The sequence below is a fragment of the Asterias rubens genome, chromosome 10 (genome assembly GCF_902459465.1).
Source record: "Asterias rubens chromosome 10, eAstRub1.3, whole genome shotgun sequence".
Taxonomy (NCBI): domain Eukaryota; kingdom Metazoa; phylum Echinodermata; class Asteroidea; order Forcipulatida; family Asteriidae; genus Asterias; species Asterias rubens.
In genome coordinates this window covers 20,342,049-20,361,011 of record NC_047071.1, presented here as the reverse complement: position 1 = coordinate 20,361,011, position 18,963 = coordinate 20,342,049, and the positions used below count along the sequence as shown (strand labels likewise).

The following is an 18,963-nucleotide window of genomic DNA, read 5'->3' as shown; positions in this document are numbered from 1 at the left end:
GCTAATTCTTACACATCTTATACAGGCATGCAACTGCCCGTTGAAAAAAAAAGAGGACAATTTTCAAAGGCACAAGACAAGGGCGGAGCGAGGCAGCCGAAATGCCACGGGACATGATACCCACAATGGTACCCTAGAAAATGTTGAGGTTTATTATGCTCTTTGGTGCATTTTTAGCATGTACTAGGCTTATTTTACATGATTGTAGTTGTACACTGTTAATGCCAGGCATATATATTTTTTATATTTTTTTTTCACGTAAAACAAAAAACAAAAACGCAGAATTCCGCGGAAACGCGGAAGAGTTGCATGCCTGCTTATAGTGGCAGTATGGACCCTATTTATCTTACAATATCATCACATTTCTCGTGGTTTGCACCATTATGGGTGTCATTGTCATGTGTGTTATAAACTCAAAGTAAGCATTTTAGGCCGCAGCGTTTTCACGCTTTACCAAAACTTTACCTGCAGACAGTAGCTGTGGTCTTTGTTCAAGGTCAACTTTTGTTAACGAAGTAGTCTTTGGGGTTTTCAATATGATCACTTGCTACTCATTTGCAGTAAACAGTTATGTACTCAACATATTCACAGTAACCAAACCACATTGGCTCCAACATGCTTTAAAGACCTGTATACCTTTCTTTAGATCACAAACGCTGAACACCATTTTGTATTGCAAACCTTGAAAATCACAAAACAGAATATGTTCTGGGTAGCAGAGTTGATTTATTTAAGTGAAATGGATAACTTACATGTACCCTCCTTGGTCATATTGGTAGTTTGCAGAGCCATTGTTTCAATGTCTAAAACCACTGTCATGCTTTACTGACTATGTATACTTGAGTACACACAATCCCGACTATAAAGCTTTGAAGTGAGTACATGGCAAATGGGAGGAATACATTTTGAATGGTTTCAAATGGTCAATCAACAGGGGGGGGGGGTAAATAACAAATGGTTGTATATTTGGCAGTCAAGGCAGCCCATACATTTGCCAGCAGAGGTTGGCTAAACTCACAGCAGTCTAGAAGGTCTATCGAGCCTTCTGTTGGTAGTAGATGGTCACATGTGGTTGATTAAGCACACAGCTCGTAGCAATGTGCCAGCGCTCCACATGGTAGATTAAGCACACAGCTCGTAGCAATGTGCCAGCGCTTCCAATCTGTTCAGAGTCTCAATATATTCATCCCTCTCCAAACCATCTTCAAAGTAGCCGTGGCATTTACGGATATCTACCTTACTACCCTCCTTTACAAGATGAGTCAACATCTCTTGGGCAGCAGGGGATGTTTGAAGAGAAGTCATCATCGGGAGGCTCTCTACAGCTGCAGAGGGAAGGTGTTGATTAAATCAAATCAATTGTAATAAATGTGTGTGTGGGGAGGGGGGTTGCATTTAACTTTTTTAGCTGATGTGGGGGTGGGGGTAGGAGTTGTGGTATTGTAGGGCAAACTCATCATACATCACTTCATAGCCCCCCTCCCCCCGAAAAAAAAAAATATGCCCCTCCTCAAATAGTACTTGGATGTTTAACAGGTTAAGGGACCATGGATAAATTAAGAGCGCGGCTGCCCGCGGTCAGACTCATTCTAGAACGCGTCCGTCCCAAAATTGTCACACGGCTGTCCCAAGATGGATTAAGCGCTTCACTGATTTTTAAGGTCCCTCATTATCGAATTCTATTGTTGGTGCTTTTGTTGTTCAGATTACATGGACAAGGCAGCTTGCAAGTAAGCCACGAAGGGGTAAAGGATAAGTGTTTGCGGTCCAGTATACACCAGACAATGGGTTGGAGATAATAATGATGTCCATGTATACAGCCAACCCTTGAGTTTGCCAAAGCCAATACAATAGTATGCTACTGCCATAACAAGTTGAACTGGTGACAATTCTTATCATCGCCAACTTATTTTGTATCTACATGTACATGTATGTAATTGTTACATTAGGACCCGGGTTAACAGAGATGATTACACTTACAAGATTCGTTCATAAAGTTACCGCGAAATCATGCTGACAGGCTTGCAATCACACAAAACACAACGCAAAATTACACAGTACACACACGAACTATCCAGCGACACACTCACAAACAGTTTTTTCAATATACAGGCCTAGTAGTCTTGTTACTTTGCGTGCAACAAACTATAATACAAGAAACATTGAACGCTTGAGGGCTTTCCTAAACAATGTGATAGCTGGAGAGTGACGCCCTCCGTTGGAAAAATTGCGCAACAGCTTACGAAAATAGTTACAACCGCCTTGAGATTAAGACTTTCGGGAGAATCTGGTGTTCTAAAATTGCAATACTAACCAGCGTTAGTGCCCGAGCTAAATTGCCATCGCTGGTACCTTGGGCATGTCAACAACGTGGTGAATTTTTAGCAGTTCCTTAGAAAAATTAAAACTACACTGTGTTGGCTTCATTGTTCAAACATGAAACATTTGGGATACCCTGGATGTACAAAAAAAGAGTATGAATTTACTGTTTAATGTAAGATGTTTTCCCTATTGATTTTGTTTTATTCTGTTGTATTTTGGGGGATTATTTTGCATGGTGGTCTAGTAAAGACGCAGTATTTTTAATTTTTTAAACTGTGATTGTGTCTTGACTTGTTGCGTGAAAAGTGCTAGGATTAATCTTGTAACTTGAAAAAAAAAAAATGAAAAAAAAAGTCAAAATATATACTTGACCGGAGATACAATTATTATAATTTACATGGATTATCTTTTGATTGTTGTTTATTTATTGAAATGACAGTAGACGTAGCCTATTGCAGTGGAAACAACTTGGGTTTATCTACCCAGTAAGCGGATTATAACTACACAGTGGTTTTTCGGCCAATACCATTGTTCTATTGTTATACAGTGGGTCTCACTCAAGACCAGGTGGTTGGGGAGAACTGGTTCCACTCCGTAGGTTTTCTTTTGTTGGAGTTGTCCTGCGAAGGAACGCGTCGCGAAAATTGTAAACGTAAACATTGGGTCACCTGCTCCCTTTTAAGATGGGCTCTTAGTTGTGATTTGACAATCAGTCACAAGTAAATAGCTTGGTAGAGGGGGGGGGGGGGAGGGTTGTTACCGTAAAAGTGGGAAGACATTGCCCAATTGGTTTCACTGCCAATGGAATGCACACGTGATGATGCCAAGAGGAAAATGGAATGTACTTACGGGTGTGTGGAATGGAAATCAAAGATAAGTAAAATGTCGCCGGGAATATTTCTGGATAGTACTATGTACAGCAGTAAGAGGCAAGGCACCAGACAATGCTAAACTTGTACCAACTCCCCAGCTAAATGTCTAGTCCACTAGTCTAGTTCCAGCCATTACCATTTATCTTTCCAACATGTCCAATAGTAAAGTATTTCTTTGTACCTTCTTCTTCTCTTCTTTGCCATTGCTCCATGAAACCTTCTTGACTCATTCTGGGATCAAAGATATGAGGAAACGGTGCTGCAGTCTTCAAGGGTTGATTAATGCACAATCCAGAGCTGCAAGGCAATGGACAATATCACCACGTCAGTGCAAAGGCTGCTAAACTTGATTTTTATAAAATTGTCATATCTCACAGACAACAGCCTCCAAATAAAAATGTTTCAGGACCATTGGGTTTGTTTACAGTGGGGATAGATAGAGCAAAATAACATGTGGCAGTTTCAAATGGGTGTCATGCAACAGCTATTCTTGGCAATATGAAGATGCACACTAGCGAGTTACAGCAATCTTTCGGCTTTTTTCTGTCCTTTTCACTCCATGGAACCAACATGATCAATCTGAGGTTGTGAGGAGACATATTAGTCTGGTCCCTTCATTCTTTGCGAGGCAATCGGATATAGCTTTATGTGCCTGTATACTGGGGATCAGACAGAGATTTCTGATGCACAAGGGGTCTGTCTGTAACGGTGCTTCCAGCCCTCTTTTAGCATTACTTATAGTTTACCTGAGCGTTCTAGGGTACATTCCTGTTAAGTAACACCTCAGCATTTCATTGACCGATCTGCACGACTCCAGAGCATTCTGTGGCTGTCTTCCTGGACTGGAAATACAAAGAAATCAAATACTTTTAGACCTCTAGAATAGGAGAAACGTGATTTAATAATGTGCAAAAATTAGATGATGAGAATGTGACTTACGCATGTATCCTTCCAGCAGGAACACCTCTGATTACCACTGACTGGGCAAAGGGCTGTGCTGTACCCTCATGGGTGTGTGGGGTAAGAGGAATCCATGGGGGTCTCTGGGTATAATTACCAAATACACTGGCTAGGTAACCACGGTTTGGAAACGGCAGAGGAAATGATGTTGAGAGCATGGACACCTGAAACAATATTTGCAGAAGGAAAAAAAAAGACAAATCTTAGTCGGGTTAAAGAGGAACCACATTATTGGCCCCATGCACGCACGACAACCGAGGTGACTGTGCCACGCTCACCATGTTGGTGGGCAATAGGTTTACATGTAAACACCGCGTCACCTAAAATGTGCACTTCGCTGAATAATGTACAGTGACATTGCCCAACAAATGGCACATCCAAGATTATTCTGATGATGACGTCAGGTGAAATGGGTCAATACAGTAGTTTATGTTTTTATGTTGGGGCCACTAAGTTGCAGCATTGTTCTTTGAAAGGTCAGAACTACATAAACAAAAGAAATCTACCTGTTATGTCTGCTGCTTTATAATCCCATTGTCTTAAGATTTTCAATTCCAATGGGGTTGTTACCTTTCTGCCGAGGTTTCCCAGAGCCTCTGTGAGTACGGAGAGGGATATAGGTTCTTCAGCCACTCTGTAGGGAAGGGTAGCTGTATCTAGACTGCTGGCAAGGATTGCACTAGTGTGGTAGGCAAGAGAAGGCTGAAAAAACAATAACACAATCGGATATGGAATAAAGATATTGTTCATTCATGAGAATGTGTACAAACTTTATATAAGTATCTCTCTTATGCACTATGTATGCATTTCAAAGAAACCAAGCCTCAAAGAAAGAAACACAGACACTGAAGAGAAAAATAGTTGTTAAATTTATGTATTTTACACCATCAGTTACAAGCACTATTGAGGCTTAGTGTTTATGACCAAGTTCTATACAGTAATCCATTATTTCTACACTACTTCTCTTACCTTATAATGAACATTTTGGAACTTGACCGGTAATCCTACTTTCCTCCAGAGTGATGAGGCAAGGGACAAGGGGAGGAAGAGTGAGCTCTGCTCACTCAGCTTATCAAAGGACAGTACTGAATTGATCAAACGGTGATTATCCATCGCAAGGGTCTGTAGACAAATAATGAACAACATTTACAATCATACTTCAATAGCATCAAATTAAAGAGGGGTAATTCTTGTTCCCAATTTCAAGTCTTTAAGTGTCTTGCTCAATGAAACTTGTAGTGTTACGACAAAGCACAATGAACACCACGGCTATGACCCTACACAAATGGAAAGATTTAATCATTATATATTAATTTAGGATGCTATATAGACATACTGGTCTGATTTGTAAAGCATGACTGATAAAAAAAGAATTCTCTATTTTGTGTGGTTTCCTTACACTGGATGAAAATGATCCTGGTGCCACACCAACAGCCATGATACCCTTGCCTCTATATTCATCAGCAAGACTTTCGATGAGACTGGCTCCTAGACCTCCAAACCCATCACAGAAGTCTACAAGAACCTGAAAACCCTGATAAAAACAAACAATAAAGACACAAAGATGGTTTTGAGATTGGAAATTTCTCTTCCAGGTCTGGGAAAATACATCAAATAAAGACAAATCAGTACTCAAACTAACAAAAGGAAGGATACTTTGAAGTCATAACAACTTTTGAGGGAACTTTGAAACAGTATCTTCATCATTTGTTTAGGTTTGGGGTTAAACATGTTGGCTAGTTATAAAGAGAATAGAAGAAAAATGGTCTGGCAACTTTGTATTAATGAAAGTTTTGAACTATTACTGCCATTGTGTATACAGAGAACAAGCCAAAGATGTCAGAACAAAAAATCTCCTCCGTCCACTACCGTTTAATGCTTACACACTAACCTGAAGATGGTCGCATTCCTCAACGAAGAAGTGAAGACGGTTCTCAATATCTTCTGCAACATCCCTCTTACCCATGAGACTCCGCCCCTTGGTGTACAGACCAAAAGGATCAACATCACTGCAGTTTACATGAGAAGAAAAATAAAAGAAAGTTCCTTATGCAAGATTGGAAACTTTGCATGGTAGGATTACAATCTAATAAAGTTTGCAGAGACACCACCACACACAAAAAATCTTTCTCTAAAAGTTGTGGTGATTCTAAAAAGAACCAAATGTTGAACAACTGGACGTTTCAATCAGTATGCTCTAATCTTCTTTACAATAAGTCACTAATGATCAATTCATCACAAACAATAACAACCCATTACTCTCCACAGCAACTCTCAAGTTGACCAACCATTTGGAACCATTCTACTGTATGGATTCTGTTATATAAAACTATTCATTGAATAATCTGTGTGTTGTGGATAATACTTGTCAAAGAGTCTACCCTACCTGTCATGACTGTGGTGTTTAATCACCATCACAGTTTTAGGGTGAAGATGACCATGTAAGAAGTCAGACCACACATCAATGCTTTCATCCAGACTATAAACCTTGGCCTGCTTGCTTTCTTGTTGTTGACCCGGTGAAACTTGAACTGGAGGGACTTGACCTTTGAACTCTGCGGTGTCACTCTCCCTAGAAGATTGGCTGTCCATATTGGATGTACCTTCTTCTTTAACATGGGGTTGCATCTGGATATTTAATAGTATACAAAGCAGTAAGATAAAGGAAGTGATTGAAATCATCTAAGGAGATTCACATGTACTGTCAAATATCCTTAAATATTAAGTTAAAATGTTTGTTAAATCTTAAAATGTATAATTTAAACTTTGAGGGAATTGTTGTGAGGACTCTCAATCTGTTCTTAGTTCAAGATTATATGATTTAAATGATTCACTGCTCAAGCCTCTGAATCCTTTGCTTCTTAAACCACTGGATATTATCCTGTTGCTATAGGTGCAATAATCTGCCCATCTAGCTGTTGCAAAAAAACAACCACAGGAGATTTTATTGAGACAAAGTCCAAAGTAGGCCTTCACCAAGCCATAGAGGTTTCCTGATAATACCAAATTTACCAACATAAGAACACCATGCACCAAATGCTAGCCTGGAAAGTATGGTACTTAGTGGCAGTCTGTGGTACCCAATGCTAGCCTAGAAAAAGTATGGTACTTTGTGACATTCTGTGGTACCCAATGCTAGCCTGGAAAGTATGGTACTTAGTGGCAGTCTGTGGTACCCAATGCTAGCCTAGAAAAAGTATGGTACTTTGTGACATTCTGTGGTACCCAATGCTAGCCTAGAATGGTACTTTGTGGCAGTCTGTGGTACCCAATGCTAGCCTAGAATGGTACTTTGTGGCAGTTTGTGGTACCCAATGCTAGCCTGGAAAGTATGGTACTTTGTGGCAGTCTGTGGTACCCAATGCTAGCCTAGAAAGTATGGTACTTTGTGGCAGTCTGTGGTACCCAATGCTAGCCTAGAATGGTACTTTGTGGCAGTCTGTGGTACCCAATGCTAGCCTAGAAAAAGTATGGTACTTTGTGACATTCTGTGGTACCCAATGCTAGCCTAGAATGGTACTTTGTGGCAGTCTGTGGTACCCAATGCTAGCCTAGAATGGTACTTTGTGGCAGTTTGTGGTACCCAATGCTAGCCTGGAAAGTATGGTACTTTGTGGCAGTCTGTGGTACCCAATGCTAGCCTAGAAAGTATGGTACTTTGTGGCAGTCTGTGGTACCCAATGCTAGCCTAGAATGGTACTTTGTGGCAGTCTGTGGTACCCAATGCTAGCCTGGAAAGGTACTTTGTGGCAGTCTGTGGTACCCAATGCTAGCCTAGAAAGTATGGTACTTTGTGGCAGTCTGTGGTACCCAATGCTAGCCTAGAATGGTACTTTGTGGCAGTCTGTGGTACCCAATGCTAGCCTAGAATGGTACTTTGTGGCAGTCTGTGGTACCCAATGCTAGCCTGGAAAGTATGGTACTTTGTGGCAGTCTGTGGTACCCAATGCTAGCCTAGAAAGTATGGTACTTTGTGGCAGTCTGTGGTACCCAATGCTAGCCTAGAATGGTACTTTGTGGCAGTCTGTGGTACCCAATGCTAGCCTGGAAAGGTACTTTGTGGCAGTCTGTGGTACCCAATGCTAGCCTAGAAAGTATGGTACTTTGTGGCAGTCTGTGGTACCCAATGCTAGCCTAGAATGGTACTTTGTGGCAGTCTGTGGTACCCAATGCTAGCCTAGAATGGTACTTTGTGGCAGTCTGTGGTACCCAATGCTAGCCTGGAAAGTATGGTACTTTGTGGCAGTCTGTGGTACCCAATGCTAGCCTGGAAAGTATGGTACTTTGTGGCAGTCTGTGGCACCATACCCAATGCTAGCCTAGAACAGTACTTTGTGGCAGTTTGTGGTACCCAATGCTAGAATGGTACTTTGTGGCAGTCTGTGGTACCCAATGCTAGCCTAGAATGGTACTTTGTGGCAGTCTGTGGTACCCAATGCTAGCCTGGAATGGTACTTTGTGGCAGTCTGTGGTACCCAATGCTAGTCTAGAATGGTACTTTGTGGCAGTCTGTGGTACCAAATGCTAGCCTAGAATGGTACTTTGTGGCAGTCTGTGGTACCCAATGCTAGCCTGGAATGGTACTTTGTGGCAGTCTGTGGTACCCAATGCTAGTCTAGAATGGTACTTTGTGGCAGTCTGTGGTACCCAATGCTAGCCTGGAAAGTATGGTACTTTGTGGCAGTCTGTGGTACCCAATGCTAGCCTAGAATGGTACTTTGTGGCAGTCTGTGGTACCCAATGCTAGCCTAGAAAGTATGGTACTTTGTGGCAGTCTGTGGTACCCAATGCTAGTCTAGAATGGTACTTTGTGGCAGTCTGTGGTACCAAATGCTAGCCTAGAATGGTACTTTGTGGCAGTCTGTGGTACCCAATGCTAGCCTGGAATGGTACTTTGTGGCAGTCTGTGGTACCCAATGCTAGTCTAGAATGGTACTTTGTGGCAGTCTGTGGTACCCAATGCTAGCCTGGAAAGTATGGTACTTTGTGGCAGTCTGTGGTACCCAATGCTAGCCTAGAATGGTACTTTGTGGCAGTCTGTGGTACCCAATGCTAGCCTAGAAAGTATGGTACTTTGTGGCAGTCTGTGGTACCCAATGCTAGCCTAGAAAGTATGGTACTTTGTGGCAGTCTGTGGTACCCAATGCTAGCCTAGAAAGTATGGTACTTTGTGGCAGTCTGAAAGTATGGTACTTTGTGGCAGTCTGTGGTACCCAATGCTAGCCTAGAAAGTATGGTACTTTGTGGCAGTCTGTGGTCCCCAATGCTAGCCTAGAAAGTATGGTACTTTGTGGCAGTCTGTGGTCCCCAATGCTAGCCTAGAAAGTATGGTACTTTGTGGCAGTCTGAAAGTATGGTACTTTGTGGCAGTCTGTGGTACCCAATGCTAGCCTAGAAAGTATGGTACTTTGTGGCAGTCTGTGGTCCCCAATGCTAGCCTAGAAAGTATGGTACTTTGTGGCAGTCTGTGGTACCCAATGCTAGCCTAGAAAGTATGGTACTTTGTGGCAGTCTGTGGTCCCCAATGCTAGCCTAGAAAGTATGGTACTTTGTGGCAGTCTGTGGTACCCAATGCTAGCCTAGAAAGTATGGTACTTTGTGGCAGTCTGAAAGTATGGTACTTTGTGGCAGTCTGTGGTACCCAATGCTAGCCTAGAAAGTATGGTACTTTGTGGCAGTCTGTGGTCCCCAATGCTAGCCTAGAAAGTATGGTACTTTGTGGCAGTCTGTGGTACCCAATGCTAGTCTAGAATGGTACTTTGTGGCAGTCTGTGGTACCAAATGCTAGCCTAGAATGGTACTTTGTGGCAGTCTGTGGTACCCAATGCTAGCCTGGAATGGTACTTTGTGGCAGTCTGTGGTACCCAATGCTAGTCTAGAATGGTACTTTGTGGCAGTCTGTGGTACCCAATGCTAGCCTGGAAAGTATGGTACTTTGTGGCAGTCTGTGGTACCCAATGCTAGCCTAGAATGGTACTTTGTGGCAGTCTGTGGTACCCAATGCTAGCCTAGAAAGTATGGTACTTTGTGGCAGTCTGTGGTACCCAATGCTAGCCTAGAAAGTATGGTACTTTGTGGCAGTCTGTGGTACCCAATGCTAGCCTAGAAAGTATGGTACTTTGTGGCAGTCTGAAAGTATGGTACTTTGTGGCAGTCTGTGGTACCCAATGCTAGCCTAGAAAGTATGGTACTTTGTGGCAGTCTGTGGTCCCCAATGCTAGCCTAGAAAGTATGGTACTTTGTGGCAGTCTGTGGTCCCCAATGCTAGCCTAGAAAGTATGGTACCTTCCAGTGTATAGAAGAGTAAATGGTCTCATAGGGAGCTAATTGGTTTGGCTGTTAGTGCCATGTACATGTACTTATAGACTTAAGGCATTAACAGGATGAAGGAGTTGTGAGATAATGGGTAGAGTTAGACTGAGATTTAAGAGTTACTTACACCCTGTGTGTCAAGATCTGACAAGAACTGGTTCTTTCTGGCAGCTTTCTCCTGGTGAAGTGTAACATCACCTTCCCTGGAATCAAAGTGTTAATGAATATTAAATAAGGTTCAGTGTAGATTTAGTATTGGAGTATCATACACTTAGTGGATTTTTTCACAGGACTCAGGAGTATACATTGCTTAACTAACAGATTTATCATTTGTATGAGTGAGGCATAGCCATGATAGAAGGGCTTTCCTGTATGTCAAAAAGCAAGGTTTCTACCCAGTTTCTTCAGACTCTATACTGTATTAAGAAAGCCTTCGCATAGGCATCACAATACAGTCACCATGAAACACCTTGGACTAAAAGATCACACAAAGTCAACCCAAAGACCCACATAGTAACAAAAGAGACCCAAAGAATTCACAAAGAGTAGAGACCTAGAAAGTACTCAAGGATTCCTTATAGTATCAGCACAAGAAGGTCTGACACTTACCACTTGATGTCTTCCATTGTGTGATAGTCATAGAGGACGCCTTCAGCTTTCAGGGTATTCAAGCTTCCTTTGAGGTCAATAGTCACCAGTCTTGGGGTGTAGGTCACAGCCCCCTGCAAATAACAAACATAGGCGTATTGAATTATGTCTGTATCTTGCTTTCGACCGTCTTACAATTTATTCTAGTTCAAGGGAAACTTGAACAGATGTCTACTCTCTTTCAGTGAGTGAAAAGAAAGCTTGTGGGAGCAGTTTGGAACTCCCTGTTTGTATCTTGCTTTCCATCATCTTAAAATGTATTCTAGTTAAATGGATATGAAGTCTTCTCTCTTTCAGTGAATAAGAAGAAAGCTTGTGGGAGCAGTCCTAGTATTGATACTGACCGTCATGGTTCGCCCTTCTCTATATAGCACATCATGATTGATCTCCTTAGACACCACAGCTGCAGGGTTCTCATCGTATAAAAAAGTGGATTCCTGAAATGAAAACACATCAAAAATTACACTAACAGATTTTGAAAGATATTTCACACTAAAACATTTCTCAAAGTAAAAGAACATTATCACCTTGAGGTGATCCTGCGTTTATATTAAAAGTGCAAAAATCTATGGTGATTTATGCTTATAATTATATGCCTATGCCATGGTAATGTCAATGTGTGAAATGAATGGGATTCACAACAACTCACAACAAGGTGAAAATCAATTATTGACCCTACCCTCTCTGACTGAGGGACTGAGTCTTGCTCTGAATCTACCTCAACCACACTAATGTTAAACCGCACCGCATCACCTTACAACTATACAACTGATAGACCCAGTATCTGTGGCGCTGTATTCCTTTTTCGAAATTTTGAAATTATCAGTCATTATCGGTCTTGATTGGTCATTTGACCGATAAGGCGACAATGTCCACATTTGGAAAAAGGAATACAGCGCCCCAGTAAACTGGGTCTAATCTAAACTCTATATACAACCGAAGTAATGATAAAAGAAAAACACAATCACCGACACTCGAATGATGATATTTACAAATTCATATCGCACGTTCCCAACGTTAAACTAGCATAACATGTGTTGATTTTGTACTGAATAGAGTTTTAGTTGTGAGCTCTTTCAGTGTTTGTGTATTCTGTATTGATCTCTCAACTCTCTTCTGTGTAACTAAAACTAGAATAACAAAAACATGGAGGCAGAAAATGAAGAAAAAAAATCGATCACGAAAGTGACACCCCAAATAAACCTACCTGAATATTCCAGATGTGAGTACCGACGAAGTTGGAGTAGTGGCCGCATTGTAGAGTAACAATTTCTCTTCCCCAGCCGGCCATATCAACCAAAAATAATTGCTAAAAATCACGTCGATCGCTCCATTCGTTATTGTGAAGAAAAAAAAATTAAGATTGATCTTGTCTGGTGACCTTTATCGACACACTATTTGAACGGAAAACATGTGCAGCGGGACCAGACTAAAATGAATAACAGAAGACTTGTCAAGAGAGGGCGACATACAAGTGTCAAAGTGTTGATTTTATTAGTGACCACAAAACACTTGGCGGTAAAACACTCATCAAACTTTTCTTGAGACTTCCGTTCCGTTGGACATTACCTTGAAGAAACTGGGGAAGAGAGTGAATGGCTACTCACTGTCGCCAATGTGGGCTAGGGGACCATGTGCCCGCCAACCCCGCAACTCACGCGACCGTGCATGCATGAGCCACGTGGGTACACGGGCTTTTATTACCGTATCGATACTTCTAGGCAAGGTTGCATACTTCACACCAAAAAGGTAGGTCAGTGTACGGGTGCAAACCATTAGTTCACACTGTATAGTTTAGGAGTTTGCGTCCTAATTCATTGGTAGTGGGTGACATACAATTTGGGAATTGATTGCCCGAAAGAAACATTTACTCTCTTTTTGTTCAGTCCATTTTCCATGCTGTGCCTGAATTTCCCCTCCCTGGTTCAGAATTTGGGTGAGTATAAGTGTCAGTTCGTAAAATCCACACGCTCTCACTTCATTCGGTGAAGTCCTGATATCCACAGGCCAAGGTCACTTCACCTGCAGAGTGTATTGCCAGATGGGTGTAGATAGGGTGAATTCGGTGGTTTGTAAACATTCACGATTGTGGTTCTTTTTTGACTCAACTTTGGAAAATCTATTTGCTGATCAATTCTCGAGTATTATCTAGTTATATATATCTAGTCGATATTCTTATAGCCGATTGGTGGGATCGGTGAAGTCGTGAATCTATCGCCCAGATGGTGCATACATAAGGGATTGTCTTGATAATCATAATATCAGATATTATGGAGCTTTAAATACCTTTTCACTGAATCACTTACACAGTGGGCGGTGACGTTCGTGTTTAAAAATGAGTTTCGCTGGCTCTGCTGCCAAAGAACAATGTGATAAGTTGAGCTGCGAGTTTTTCCCAGAGTATACTATTTTAATCAACTGTTAAAGGGCAGGATGCGGCGGCCGGCCTCGGGTGCACTTGGGCCTTGCCTCGGGTGCACTTGGGCCTTGCCCTGAATATTTCCTTTAATACACTTTTTGCAAAAGTCCAGAAGTTTTATGTGTGCTGTTTTTCTATGGCAGCCGGCTGTTTATATCCTCTGACACTTACTGCTTGCATGGTTCTTATTTCTGGTTGAAGCCGCGGACAATGGGTGCGAATTGCATGAGTGAATTGCTGTCGATCTTCCGGTGATTTGCTTCCTTTCAAGCGTTTCTGATGTCTTAAGGTGTCTCTGCATTTTTTGAGAATGTTGCTGATCACTTGATTTCTTTAATTCCGGTTAGACAAAAAGTAATCCTAAACCGTGATTCACCCACAGTCTCTATGTTGCCAGCCTCCGCTGGAGTCAGACTGCAAATATTGGGGGTAAGAATATTGCGTAAAATGTTTATCTCTCTGTATTTTTTAGGAGAAAATCTAATTCTGGCTTTGGTGATAGGAATAAGGGCATAATATGGCAGGATAAACATTCCGGTAATTCTAAGAGTAAGGTCTGCCAAAACTGCCCAAGTGCGAATACTTTTTGGAAAGGCAATGGTGATGATGTCGTGCATGACCTGGGGTTACCATGAAAACTAACACCCTTCATCGATTAACCAATGTTGATTGCCCTGATTATGGGCTAACTAGCAATTGAAGTAGGGCCTGACCATGCATACTGCGTAAAATAATATATATTTTACCCAGTTATACTCTTGAGTAGGAATTCTTGCAATCTTTCTGTTTTCCTTTTCACTGTTCTTTATAATAATAAAAAAAATTCATAAAAACTCAAATGATAAGATAACCACCTAAGGCAGCCCTTTGAACAAGATACGTTAACGAACCTAATTGTATTGGACTGTTTGTCCTTCTGGATGCTATCTGCCAAAGGATTCACTACTCAGCAAATAAGTCAAAGCTAACAATATTAGGAGTCATATGTTCCCTCATTTGCCGTTTTTGTTGTTATTGGATGAAATGATACTCAAGGGAAAGAAAGATGTGTGGGTGAACGATTTGCTGTTTATTCTTTTAGAGTGCACTAAAATTATTATTAAACATAACAGCTAGATAAATAAACGCAGCTAAATTTTAAAAATTTAATGAGTGTTGTGAGCAATAAAGCGAGGCATTATCCCAATTGACGGCGCGTATACGGCTAAAATAGGCCCCTAGAGCATTTCGGCATTTAAAGGCACTTATTGTTTAATTTACAAACAGCAAAAGTTAATGAAGTTCTTACTACTAGGCCTACTTTTAGTATTACATTTAGTTGACACCCAAACGACTAAATACACTTTCGGTAAACATAATATTGTCCAAGTCCCACACTTATTCGTGTATCACAACTTATATATAGAATAACAAAGCTGTGAAAATTTAGGCTCAATCGGTCATCGGAGTCGGGAGAAAATAACGGGAAAACACAATCTTGTTTCCGCGCGTTTCGCCGTGTCATGAAATGTGTTTAAAAATAAATCCGTAATTCTCGCTATCGAGAATTGATATTGTTTTAATGTTTTCTCAAAAAGTAAAGCTTTTCATAGAATAATATTTCAAGAGAAGTCTTTCACCATTACCTTCTATAAACCCTGTAAGTGATTTGTAAATCTGTGAATTTTTTTCTTTCTTTTTCTGTACCGAAAGTGTAATGGCTTTAATACACGAAAACATTTATTGTTTTGCTTGCGTGCGTATAGTACGTGCGCAAAGCTGTGAACGATCTGTATCCGCATTGTGACTTAAAAATAACAATCTTAATAGAACCTGAAAGCTCAAAGCTATAAAAGCTTAAATTTATGTCACACAAAATTACTGGAAACACATTTCACTTGCAACCATGTGGTTGTGGACTTGTTGTTCTACATTTTAAAACTTTGATACTGTGTTCAAGCAAAATTTTTCATTGAAAATTTTCCATCATGACAATCTTCATAATATAATGTTAATTCGTTCATCTTCATATTATAGCTATGTGCAAATCTGCGGATGAATCATATTGTGCACGCCATATAGTAGAGGTCAAGATATAGATGGTAGATTTTTTGTCAAAATCGTCATACAAACTTATGAGCGAATGAATTAAATTTGAAGGTTTGGAATCAGGAAATAAACTCTTCTCATAAACATATTATTTACATACAGATTATTTGCTAATTGCCCAGTCCGAGAAGGTTACAAGTTCGATGGAATAGTTTTGGGAGTGGCTGTGTCCTGAACTTCAATGAACACTCGTTTTCTTCAGCGTTGTCGTTGCAGCCAGTGGTCAAAGATCTAATTATTAAGATTATGTTCTGTAAGAAGCTCATCTCAATCTATAACATCAAGTGGTGACTATACAGACTAAAAATGCCATTATTTCACATTGTATTTATTTTGGATCGCAGTAGCATGTTTTTGTTTTTTAAGTAACTACCAATTTCATTTTTGGGATTTAAATGATAGCTTTAATTTAAACTCGAAATTGTTTGGTAAATTTGGTCAAAATCGGACCTATAATCTTGAAACGATGCTATCGTTTAGTTGTAGGACAGTGGTGATTCAGAATTCATTTACTCCAGCAAGCAACCATGAAGTTCGAAACGAAGAGCGATTTTATCTTGCCAGGTGGTTGGTAAGATTCGAATGCTACTTGCGATGACTTGGTGCTGGAATACATTTATCACAGAACTGTTCATATCGATGTTGCCGATAAACTGCAAAGGGATGAAAAAGTAAATGTTTTACAGAGGACTGTTTATAATTTGCTTACATCAGCGATGACTGGTTGTTTACCATTAATTTGTAAATAGTATTAAGTTTTGAAGAGATGCATTCAGTATGAGATATGACTATTACGAATCCAACTGTTTCGTACTGTTTTGCAACTAATTTATATTCAACTCCACTCTGTTGTTGAAGTTGGTTTTTTTTTTTTTTTTTTTTGCGGGGGAATGTTTTGATGAGATGGGTCCTGCCTTTGGAGTTGTTTGGTTCATTGCATACCTTAGATAATCCGCCAATGGACTTCAGCTCAACATAGTGGTCGATGTTCTCGGATGTACTGTACTCAACCTTGTATTCAGTGACCCACTGAGCTCTGCCTGATCCGTCGTTCCCACGACCCTGCGTGGTGATTCCAGAAACGAGTACATTTCTGGCAAGACGCACCGAAACCCATTCATCATCATCCGCGGGACTGTCACCAGCGGGTTTCCAGCATGCAGCAAGGGGCGAACCACCAGCGAAGTTAAGTCTAGCTGATGCAGCAATGCAGTGGAAACTGCCATCATTGTCGTTGGAGGATGAATTGAACTGGTCATTCTGTATTTCTAGTAATGGAGTAACACCAGATTGAGAATCCCATATGCCTATACACCAAGATAACCTGGTTCATCACAAATAGCTGAAAAAGGTGCAGATTAAGAAATCTGTTTACAGTTTACACAAATTATGCCACTAAGAATGATTCACTTTTATGATGTATATTGTGGTTGTTAACATTCAGAACAACTGAAGTCGATGTGAGATATTGACATAGATAGTTATTTAATTTGAACAATATTCTCACCTTGGCAATTGAAGAATTTGTGAGTTTCCTGTGAGTCCTCGGTCAGAAAGAGTCCCTCTAGATAGTGGTCATTCTTGGGCTTATAGGGTAGGTGACCACCAGGTCGTATGACACTACACAGACATGGATCATCTAGGGAAGACCCGACGGAGTGACTTAACATCCTTGCTGTATACGGTACCAATGAAACATACGTGACGGGATGCCACTATGCCCAGATATGCGCCTATAATAAACATTAATTACACATACACTCAATAATTGTTGTACTGTTACGGGTTAATTGGCTTTTAAAACATGAAGATATTCGTTGATTCGCGTAGGGCCTACTGTTATAGTTGAATCAGCGTAACCAATGTGGCATAAGGTTGAACTGCACTGATATGTGAACATCATGCGGTATTTTTTAATAAAGCTTACTGCATAATATTGTTAGTGTCCAAATGTAAAGTTTAGGGTTACTAGTTAAACAAAAACATAAAATATCAACAGAAAACAAATATTTTAAATTCATCACATGAAATCGCATCAGAAATAGACAATGTGATCAACAACATCACTTACGATGATAGCAGTCCTGAGCTTAATATCAGTAAGCATTGATGAATGTCTACAATTGCAAAGCAAAGCGAAACGTCACACTACAAATCACAACTCATCTTTAAGACGAATGTTTTGACGTCAGACTGATAAGCATATGTTTCTGATCAACGTCATGACGTCGATCAGAAACATATGCTTCAGTCTGTATTTTGTTTAGAGTTAAGTTTTGCTGCATAGTGACGTATAGTGTATAGGTGTTCTGAATCAAACGTAACAGAGTTGTCAACAGATGCTTGGCTTGAAAACAGTTGCTTCAACAATACGACATTCAAGAGCTAAACCATAACAAATAGCAACGCCCAAGTCCCATATATAGGGCCTATACGAAAAGAATACGAAATAACCTTAATTGGCTATAAATTTGCCCGCTTTTCTGGATGGCTTCCCCTAATTCTTTTATCATCTTGGTTGTTATAATTATAAGGCCTAATAATTAAGCTCTTTGGTTGTTAGATAGTTGCTACAGTGCACTCAGTTCACAATATTTGGGTATTTTGGTCACCCTGTCACTATCCTGAACATTAAGGGCCGTAACTACGAAAGCCGTTTAACCCATTAGATGCGTATAAATTAGTACAGTAGTCACTGTATAAACCTCGTGTTCAAAAGAGACGTTTAAATACACTTTGCATGATTTATTTAATTGTGTGTACTTTTTGAAACGACGTTTGGTCTCTTGTATGTTGCAAACTGTATAGACATAACATACTTTTTCAGTGCTTGCAACATGATTGAGTTCAACGTTTTATCAGCTTACAATTTGTTTTACAAAGTAATTTTGTTAACAGGACAAAAATAGTTTTGTATTAAAATTGAAAGGTAACTATGATTTCAGCTGAGTGTGTTTTGTTGCACCCTTTCAGAGACAGTAATTTTCAAGTTGAACAACTCACTTTATTTTATTTGTTATTTATTTATTTTAAATCTTTAGACATACACAATCGTAACAAGTTGTACAGGGGCTGTCAAGGTTAAAACAAAAGTATAAAAACTGTCATCAAAAGATGTGTAAAACCAGACCCCTGCCAACGATAAAAATCGTTAGTAACGAATAGCAGTTAAGTGTATAGATTCGTAACAAATCTACAGTAATTCGTTTACAGTTCAGTGTAGATTCCTTAATAATAGTCTACACTTTCATTATGGAGTGACGTCACATATAGTGATGAGAACAATTATTTCCGACCTTTTTATTGTACCGTAGTTCCTGGAGATTTTTTTCGGTCAGTACA

At 40.2% G+C, this 18,963-nt stretch overlaps 1 protein-coding gene and 1 long non-coding RNA gene across 2 annotated transcripts; both read right to left on the bottom strand.

Moving 5' to 3' along the window:
• Window positions 1-243: 243 nt before the first annotated feature.
• LOC117296069 (protein misato homolog 1-like) lies at window positions 244-12,621 on the bottom strand. The gene is made up of 13 exons (XM_033778938.1): window positions 12,322-12,621; window positions 11,459-11,551; window positions 11,076-11,188; window positions 10,594-10,669; window positions 6,541-6,782; window positions 6,046-6,163; window positions 5,554-5,688; window positions 5,124-5,276; window positions 4,725-4,856; window positions 4,134-4,318; window positions 3,941-4,036; window positions 3,376-3,491; window positions 244-1,325 (listed from the first exon to the last, which is right to left on the bottom strand). Exons 1-13 carry the CDS (start codon window positions 12,403-12,405, stop codon window positions 1,123-1,125), a joined length of 1,746 nt encoding a protein of 581 aa, XP_033634829.1. The 5' UTR covers window positions 12,406-12,621; the 3' UTR covers window positions 244-1,122.
• Window positions 12,622-15,202: 2,581 nt separating this feature from the next.
• Window positions 15,203-17,293, bottom strand: LOC117296088. The gene is made up of 3 exons (XR_004519715.1): window positions 17,129-17,293; window positions 16,564-16,963; window positions 15,203-16,274 (listed from the first exon to the last, which is right to left on the bottom strand). It is a non-coding gene; the product is annotated as an uncharacterized LOC117296088 (long non-coding RNA).
• Between the last annotated feature and the right edge of the window lie 1,670 nt (window positions 17,294-18,963).